Source organism: Aythya ferina (assembly GCF_964211825.1).
Source record: "Aythya ferina genome assembly, chromosome: Z".
Taxonomy (NCBI): domain Eukaryota; kingdom Metazoa; phylum Chordata; class Aves; order Anseriformes; family Anatidae; genus Aythya; species Aythya ferina.
The window spans coordinates 25,258,793-25,268,250 of record NC_140299.1 but is presented as its reverse complement, the minus strand read 5'-3'; the positions used below and the strand labels follow the sequence as shown (position 1 = coordinate 25,268,250).

General features: G+C 54.3%; 1 protein-coding gene across 1 annotated transcript; it reads right to left on the bottom strand.

Annotated features, from left to right (window-relative positions):
- Nucleotides 1–559: 559 nt before the first annotated feature.
- Nucleotides 560–6,535, bottom strand: OTP (orthopedia homeobox; the record flags this gene model as incomplete). Its single annotated transcript, XM_084503561.1, has 3 exons — nucleotides 560–1,090; nucleotides 5,119–5,528; nucleotides 6,499–6,535. The coding sequence occupies 3 exons, from the start codon at nucleotides 6,533–6,535 to the stop codon at nucleotides 560–562; spliced, it is 978 nt and encodes a 325-aa protein (XP_084359687.1).
- Nucleotides 6,536–9,458: the final 2,923 nt, after the last annotated feature.

Below are 9,458 nucleotides of genomic sequence, written 5' to 3'. Positions count from 1 at the left end.
GATGGGGACGGGGATGGGGATGGGGATGGGGATGGGGATTGGGTTGGGGATGGAGATTGGGTTAGGGATGGGGACGGGAACGGGGACGGGGACGGGGACGGGGACGGGGACGGGGACGGGGATGGGGATGGGGACGGGGATGGGGATGGGGATGGGGATGGGGATTGGGTTGGGGATGAGGATGGGAACGGGGACGGGTATTGGGATGGGGATGGGAACGGAACCGGGGACGGGGACAGGGACGGGTATGGGGATTGATTTGGGGATAGGGATGGGGATGGGGATTGGGTTGGGCATGGGAACGGGGACGGGTATTGGGATGGGGACGGATCCGGGGACGGAGATGGGGATTGGGTTGGGTTTGGGTACAGGGATGGAGATGGGGACAGGGACAGGGACAGGGACAGGGACAGGGACAGGGACAGGGACAGGGACAGGGACAGGGACAGGGACAGGGACAGGGACAGGGACAGGGACAGGGACAGGGACGGATCCGGGGGAGGGCGAGGCGGGGTCGCAGGTCGGGGTCGGCAGCGGCGGCGCGGGGCGGCGGCGGCCATTAGGTGAAGCTCATGGAGACTGTGTGCTCTAGTGCTTTGCGGCGGAGGGAGGCGATGCTGGTTCCCCGCCACACGTCGCTGCTGTCCGGGGAGCTGCAGAGCTGCGGCGAGCCCGTCACGTTGCTGGGGCCCGGCAGGGAGGCGGGCACCATGCCGGGGAAGGCGGGCTGGTAGAGGTGCGACTGCAGCCCGGCGCCGTTGGAGCCGGCCAGGCTGTTGGAGAGCCCCATGGAGTTGGGCGGCGGCCCGGCCGCCAGGCTGCACTGGGACAGGGACTGCGCCATGGCCTGCTGCCTGCCCAGCGCCGGCGGCAGCGGCAGCTGCGACACCCCCGGCATGGCGGCGGCGGCCCAGCGGGTGTCGTTGGCGTGGAAGGAGCAGAGGCTGTCGCCCATGGCGGCGGCGGCGGCGGCGGCGGCCGAGGGGAACTGCGGCAGCCCCGGCGTGGGCAGCAGCGTGCCCGGGGCGCGGAAGACGTTGGTGGTCTTCTTGCGCTTCTTCCACTTGGCCCGCCGGTTCTGGAACCAGACCTGTCGGGGACACGGGGAAGGGGGGGACACGGGGTCGGGGGGGGGACACGGACAGGCTCCGTCAGCGACACCCGCCCCGACGGGGCGCACCCGGCGCGGCGCTAGGGGGCGCGGAGCCCCCGCTCCCCGCCGCCGGCCCCGAGGCCCGGACGGGGGTGCTGGGAGCGGGGTCGGGGTGCCCGCCAGCCCCGTCGGGGGTCTGACAGCCCCTCGGGGTCACCACTCCCCGCGGAGGCGCGGTTCTGCTTCTCGCAGCCTCCCCCGGCTCCCCGCCCGCTCCTCTCCCCGCTGTCCCCCTCTCGCTCTCCCGGGGCCTGTCCCCGGCCGCTGTCGCAGCCTGCGTGGGCCCGGCCCCACGGGATGCCCCGCCACGGGTCGGCTGATGAAGCGGCCGGGATTTTGGGGAGCGCCAGGGCTCAACGCGCCCGTCCCGGGAGCGAGCTGCCTGCAGCCTCCCTCGCTCGGGAGGAGGCGAGGCACGGGGAGACGTGCCCGGCCTCCCCCCGAAAGAGAAAATAATAATAATAATAATAATAATAATAATAATAATAATAATAATAATAATAATAATAATAATAATAATAATAATAATAATAATAATAACAGCGATGCCAAACGGAAATAAACGACGGGGCCACGGCTCCCGCCCTGGCGTGGAAGAGCTTCGGCGCCGTGGGAGGCGACCCCCGGCCGGCAGCAGGGGGGGACCCCCGGCCGAGCCCCCCGGGCGCAGCCGCTTGGTTTTGGTTGTTTTAGCACAAGGGGGTTTGGTGTGAGCGGGCGCTTTGCTCGGGGCAGTGATGGTTTTGTGGGTCGCGCTGCAGCGACAGGGGCGGGGGAAAAAAAAAAAAAAAAAAAAAAAAAAAAAAAAAAAAAAAAGGAATCCGCTCGAAATCTGGAGGAGCGCTACTGTCCCCCGACCTGCAGGAGTTTCTCGTTTAATGCTAGATACCTGCGCTGAGAAATACCCGCGCCCATTAGCGGGAATGAACAGCTGTTAAGGAACTAAATGTTATATGAATAATCGAAAAATCGTGTTCAATTATGTTTTAGGGTTAATAGTTAAATTGCGGCTACAAAATCTTTTATGTTTCATGGTTTACTGGTGTTGTAAAGAATCTCCATCAGGTCTGATCGCCTCAGTTCATAGCTATACTGCATATGCTTTTAAAATGTGAATGTTTCCAGTTGAAAACTAGTGCATGACAGATTAAAATGCAGAGAAAACCTGGGGGAGATTTTGAAAATGCACACATGACAACTCTAGAAATATATTAACCACGAGCATTTGGCAACTTTGGACTCCTTTTAAAATGCAACTAACACCTGAAAATTGTTAATACAACAGTGACAATCTAATGGACGTTGGAATCTAAAAATCTACCTTGATGATATCCGCTGTTACAGTAATATAGACATACTGTAAATGTATTTTAAAATATATAACCCGTTTAATTCCCCAGCTATAAATGTGTTACAAATAGAGAGAGAAGGGGAGAGAATATCACTTTTCCTCTTTTTTTTTTCTTTTTCCTTTCCAGGAGCCAAAGCTTTATGAAGATCTCATTGGAATCCAGCGGATGATTAATGTGAAGATTTGGTAGGAAATCTGGAGAGCTGTATTAAAGCTCAGATCTCAGGTTCATTTCGATCAGCCAGCCGTGAACTCTGGGCCGAATTCATTACACTTTAATAGTGCTGGGAGAGGAAGAAAATGCAATTTCTCATTCCATTAGAAAACTAGAAAATACTCTCAGCTTGTCCCCTATTAAGACGTGGCAGGTGACGGGACCATTGTGGGGGACACGGTCAATGGAATTACAGCACATTATTTTTGTTCGTATAAAATATTGAAAGGCAAGCCTGACTGTGCAGAAGTTATTTCACTGATTTGGTTTTTATGTAAATAAAATATTGAAAGTTAATTAATCCGTGCTAGAGACTAATGATTATGCTTATTATATTGCATTTGATCGCGTAATTTGCATGATTCTCGCATTGCTGCTTAATAAGCCATTCCAGGTTATAAATAATTCTGAAATTGGTTTCTAATAATGGCATGCTATAAAAAGAATGGTTTTATTACACCAGCCTGAAAAGCAGAGCAATATCAGACATGGAATTGGACTCCCGTTTAAGCACCAGCCGCTTTAATAATTATTTAAATGTATCATATACATTAAATACAGATCTAAGACGAGGGAAGAGGTAATTTATCCTAGCATCTAAAACCCTTAAAAACATATACAGCCGCTATAAATTAACTATTTAGATCACTTCTTAATCAGCATGGAGCCCTCGTACTGCAAGGAATGTGTAGGCAATCTGTTAACTATAAAGAAAACTATAAAGTACTCGTATAAGAACATAAACCAATTACTATTTAATTTAAATTTGGTCAAGGAGCAGTGATACAGTAGATTGTGAAGTAAATACATTTTACATAAATTATTTTGCACTAGATTACATAATGTTAATCATTCTGAAGTGTTAATTAAGAAGGTTATGTTGATCTGATTACTTTTTAAACTACAGAACATTATTGTAAAAAATATTTAAATTGCCACTCTATTAAACTGTTTTTATCAGCAGTCTCGAGCTATTATCATCGGTTTAAGATTATGCTGAGGCCATTAAAACACTTCGTCTTTCTTCCTACGAATTTCTTTGATGTGCTGTTAGAAAATAACTATTTCCATTTTATATTTTATATTTTACTTCATTTACCACACTCCTAATATTGAAATTGGTATCATTAACCTTTGGGAAACCCAATAAAGTTTAATAGACCTCGTTTTCTTTCTTTTTTTTTTTTTTTCATAGAGTCAGTTGTCCAATTATATTTTATTTGTGAATCTAATTTCTTTCTTAATTTAAACTAATTATAGTCCCGTGTAGGTTGGGTCAAATTGTTTTACTTTTTAAAAGCAGACGTGCATTTGCTGTCACATTCGGGAGCAGGGGCAGTTTCTGCTCAGGCATTTCTGTCAGCGTGCCTGTGTTTAGCCGAGGAGCCCGGGCTCGCCGAGGGGGATTTTGAGCTCCGGCTCCGGCAAAGAGCAGCGGCGCTGCCGGTGCGCGGCTCCCAGCGCATCCCCAGCGCATTTTTGTACGTGTTTCTGTGCCTCTGGCGAGGCTCAAGGCGGGCAGCCGCTAAAGCAGCCCGCAAATCTCGCGCCTGAGTGGTCTGGCAGCGAGATCCATCTCTCCGTTCCCCAAATTTCTCCCCAGTCTGCGGGGCTAAACGGTCTCTTACGTGTGCATCCCTGCGTGCATGCGCGTGTTCGTGTAAGCACGGGCTTTAGGCAGGACGGAGGAAATACACCCCGCTGGGAAATGCACCCTACTCGCTTCCCCGCCGTACCTGACACCGAAAGCGGGGCTGGACTCCGATTCCGGACACAGCCGCCGGGATGCAGGTGCCCTCTCCTCTCCCCGCAGCCCCTCCGCCAGGACCCCGGACAGCAGCCCCGGGGGGGCGGGCGGGGAACGGGAACCGGAGCGGGAGCACGGCCTCGCCTCCGCCGGGCACCGGCACCGGCAAACCGTGGCGATGCCCTGGCTGTGCGGGCTCGCCCCTTACCGCGCAGACCCTGCCTCCCCTCCCCTCGCTGTCTCCTGCCCCGCTCCGAGCCCACGCGTGGGCCGCGGGGAGGGGGCGGCTCCACCCGTGTCCCACCCGGGACCGCGGCTATGCGGGTGGGTGTAGGGGGGCGAGGGGGCGCCCCGGGGTGCAGAGCCCCCGGCGCTGCCACCCTCGAGCAGGGAGAGCTCTGGTTTCGCGTGCAGGAAGGGACGGGATTCAGCGCGGTTCGAGGTTTTCCGCCCAAACTGTTGCTTTCAGGGGCAGCTTTCCTCGACCGAGATTTGGGGGAGACCCCAACACACCCCCTCCTGTCCCCTCCCCCTCCTGCCTGGCCCCAGCCCGGGCATCGCCGGGCGCCTCTGGGGAAGGGACCAGCGGGGACGGGCATTGCACGGAGGGGTTGGGGTTGGGTGTTTTTTGTGGGGTGGGGGGCTGCTCATACCTGCACCCGGGACTCGGTGAGGCCGATGCGCAAGGCCAGCTCCTCCCGCATGAAGATGTCCGGGTAGTGGGTCTTGGCGAAGCTCCTCTCCAGCTCGTTGAGCTGCGCCGGCGTGAAGCGGGTGCGGTGCCGCTTCTGCTTCTGCTGCCCCTGCTGCTGCCCAGCCTGGCTGGGGTTCTGGCCGCCCTGTTGGCCTTGCTGCTTGTCGGGGTCTTTGGCGCTGACGGCTAAGGAGCTGGGGTTGGATCCCACCGTGGTGATGTCCTCCCCCGGCAGCAGGGTGGTCCCTTCCACCGTGTCCGAGTTGGGGGCCATATCTCCCGGGTGTCCCCCCGGATCCGAGCCCCCTACGCCCAGCCGACACTTCACCGCCTCCCGGTGTCCCAGCAGCTCGGCCGCATCTTTCATCCCTGCAGAAGCAAACGAGCCGCGGTCACTCCCCTGCAGCCGGGCAGGCGGCCTCGGGCTCAGCCCCGCAGGTGTCCATCGGAGCCGCTTTCCAGCTCGCCGAGCCGGCGAGAGGCATCCAGCCCCAGCCCCAGCCCCAGCCCGAGCCCCAGCCCCAGCCCCAGCCCCAGCCCCCGGCCCGGCGCGACTCGGAGCAGGGGAGAGAAAACTTTAGGGCGAGCCGCCCCTCATCCCCCTTAAATAACCAGCTCCCCGCCGGGCCTCCCCTAACGCGACGAAGGGAGGGGAGCGGGGGGGAGGGCAAGTTTTGCCGGGCTTGGGGCTTTCCAAGCTGGTGGAAGAAAGGAAGGGGCAGAGAGAAGGAAATGAGACCCCCGCCGCCCCGCTGCCGGCAGCTTCACCTCCCCGACAGATGTGCCGGGACGTCGGTCAGCCTGGCCACCTTTCCCCTCTCCTCCCTCAGCTCCTCCAAGCCAGCGCATGAATAACCATAAATAGGTAGCTACATTTATTTTTTTTTTCCCTCTCTCTCCTTTTTTTTTTTTTTTAAAAGAAAGAAAAGAGAGGAGAATGCGAGCAAACAAGCAGGAAAAGGCCACCCCGAACTCCTTCGTAAATACCATCGAGCTCATCTGTCCTAAAATAATAATACTCATCATAATCGCAATAATGTATAGGTATGTGTATAAAAACAGGGAAAAAGGAATTAAATGATCCACAACTCGTTGTAGATCTACGCACTCCGTAGGTCTCCCTCGCTCTCTCTCTCTTTTTTTTTTTTTTTTTAAAGACGATGTTAAATCAAATTAAACTTTAATACAGTACAATTACTTTTAAAGGAATTAGCCCATTTAGATCGCATTAAGGTAAAATAAGGAACAAATTGTCAATTTCCTGCCCCGGCTTCCTCCCCGCTCGCCGCCGCCGCCGGTGCAGCCGCCGCGGGGCGGGGGGGTGCTGGGGGAAACTCACCGAGACGGGCGTCCAGGAGGTCGGCGTGAGACAGCATCGCGCACCGCTCCAGGGCGAAGGCTGTTCCCCCCCAAATTTTAGCGGCCTTAAGTTATTTAAAATAGATATAAGATATAAGATATAGATATATACAGATCGCCTAAATGAAAGAAAATTCGGTGTGTGGTTAAAAAGGGGGTCTCTTGCATTATAATGTCCTTTAGAGAGACGGGGAGGTGCTTAACACTTCAATGAACCCGTGAGCAGCTCGGCGCAGGGACCAATCAGGAGGGCAGCCTGCAAATGTCAGCGCCCGGAGCGCCCCGCTCCGCCCGCCCGCCGCCCGCCCGCCGCCGCCCCGGCCTCCCGCCGCCCGGCCCGGCCCGCACCGCGCCGCCGCTCCCTTCCCCTGCTCCGCTCGCCTCCGCCGCCCGCCCTCCCCCTCTGCCCTGCTCCCTTCTCTTCCCAAAGCACACTGGCCACCCCGCTCCCAGCTCCGGGTCACCTCTGATTTATTATTATTATTTTATATATATTGTCTTTTTTTTTTTTTTTTTTTTCCCTCTCTTTCCTTTTTTTTGTTTCTTTAATGCCTCCTCGGAGCGCACCCTCTGCCCCGACCAGGTCTGGCTCCCACGGGTGTCTCGCAAGCCCCGCGGCACAGAGGGGGATGCAAGCGGGTGGGCGCGGGCGGCCGGGCGGCCAGCGCTGGCCCCGCTCTCCCGTGGGGTCGCGGCGAGGGCCGGGGGCAGCGGGCAGGACCCGTCCCTCGCCCGCCTGACCCCGACGGCTGCGGGGCGGCGAGGGGAGAGAAACTTCGGCGAGTGCCCCCCGAGCGACCCGGGCCGTGCCAGGGCCCTTTGGCCCCTCGAGGCTGCCCGCCAGCCCCTTCCCCTTGTGCTCAGCGCACAAGCACACGGCAGCTCGGTCGAAAGGGAGCCAAACACCGCGCGTCCCAGCAGCCCGGGGAGCGCTGCCCTCCCGGCCGAGATGTGGGAGCCCGAAAGCCTCTTTTTTCGGTTAAAGTTTCCAAGTTCGGCTCGCCTGCAAACTCAATTTAAAGCAGTAAATAAAGTTAAATGCTTTTTATTTTCCTCTTGAATATGTTAAACTACTTGAACAATTTAAAGTGCTTTGCACAAGTGAAGCGAACCATTTCTAATGTTCTGATTTTTCAAAGCCAGCCAACAACAAAGTTTAGATTAGTAATATATTTCTAACCAGAGTAATTTTCAAGATCATTAGGCATTTATGTAATTAGTGCCAAATCTATAAGCTTTTATTACGATTATTAGAGTAAAATCAGTATAAATTTGTACTAATTTACTACTGTTTAGACTTGGCTGTCAAGCCAAGAGGTTCTTATTGTAAATGATAACTGAGGAAATTAAGTGCAAAATTCTGTACCATTTCTGATCCGCTCCTAAACAATCCGTTTCAATTGTATTTGTAGCAGAACATAATGCCCTTTTAAAGTTATTTGACTTGTATTTTTATTTGCAAAACAAGAAATATACCCTCTACCCAGGCACAATGAAAACTGATATTTACTACTTCCAACTTGATTAACATTGATTTTTAATTCAAAAGTGATGCAATTAAGATTATTCATTTAGTGCAAATAAAGCTTCCACCAAAAAGGGAGCCCAGTGAAGTCTGTGTTAAATAATACAGCGCCAATGGCCTTTTTTTCCGCCGTCCAATTGACTTACACAAAACATTGTAAATACTGCATGCGAACAGATGCAAGAGTGGTTTTGTTTGCAGCTCAGATGTGCAGGGTTTCGGCAGCGACTGAACAAGGAGACAAAGGAACCGGCCGACCGATCTCTAGGGCAGTTTTGCTGCCTTTTTTTTTTTTTTTTTTTTTTTCCCTCCTCCCTGCTCAGATCTTTGGCTACATTGATTCAATTCAGCCTTCGAGACGTCGGGCTGTCGCAATGAACCTGGCTGCCCGCGAACGACAGCTAAGAGCAGGGAGAGAGAGACCCAGAGCCGGGCCACAATTTAGCTGGAGAGACAGAGAGAGAGAAAGGTGGAGGGGAGGTGGGAGTTTCGGGATTTCTTTTTGTTCTTTTTTCTCTCTCTCTCCCTCCTTTTTTTTTCGGTTATACGGGGGTGGGGGGGAGGCGGCGATGGCTTATTTCTTTTGCTTCTTTTTTTTTTTTTTCCTTTGAAAATTATTGTCTCCGTGCAGCTCCGGCGGAGGAGGGGAAGCCCCGGCGATGAAAATTCCCGAGAGCCGCCCTCCCAGCCCGCTGTCGGGTCCCGGAACCCGCGGAGCGGAGCCCGCGAAGCCGTCGCCGGAGCGGTGCGTGGCCGGCGGGAGGCGGCCGGCGGCCGGCGGGGCCCCCGCGGTGCGCGGCCTTTTTCCGCTGCGGCGGTGCTGGCCCTACCGGGGCGCGGGCACCGCGGCTCCGCGGTGGAGCCAGGCGAGCGGTCCGGGCTCGGCCGGGGGCCGTCGGGGGCTCCGTTTTTAGCCGCCGCTGCCGGCAGAAAGAGCCGGGCGGTGCAGGAGCGTGCAGCCTGCTTCCGCGGAGCGCGTTGCGGGCAGCCGCACGGCGTGCGTGTGTATCTATTCCGTGTTGTTGTGTGTTTCAGGTCGATAAATAAATGTGTAATAGTTAATGTGCAGGCACATCAGAGTAATAACAATGGGATGAAATCAAAGGATTATCAATCTCTGTTAGTAACTGCTGAATAACAATGTTGCAGTGTGATTGATAGCGCGCTTCATTTTATGACTTTTCTATTGCTCTTGATTTTTATAGCAGTATAAACAAACTAAATCATTTCTTCCAAGACTTCAGAGCACAATCGTCTTAAGGGAAGGGGGGAAATCGGAGAAGGAAGTCTGCAGGAGGGAAAAGAGCGAGCAGGGCTGACACTTAAGCGTGTCAGAGAGAAAATGACAATGGGGTATATGTAAAATACTCTAATCACATTCCGCTTCCGCACACTCTTGTTTTGTCAAGTGCCTG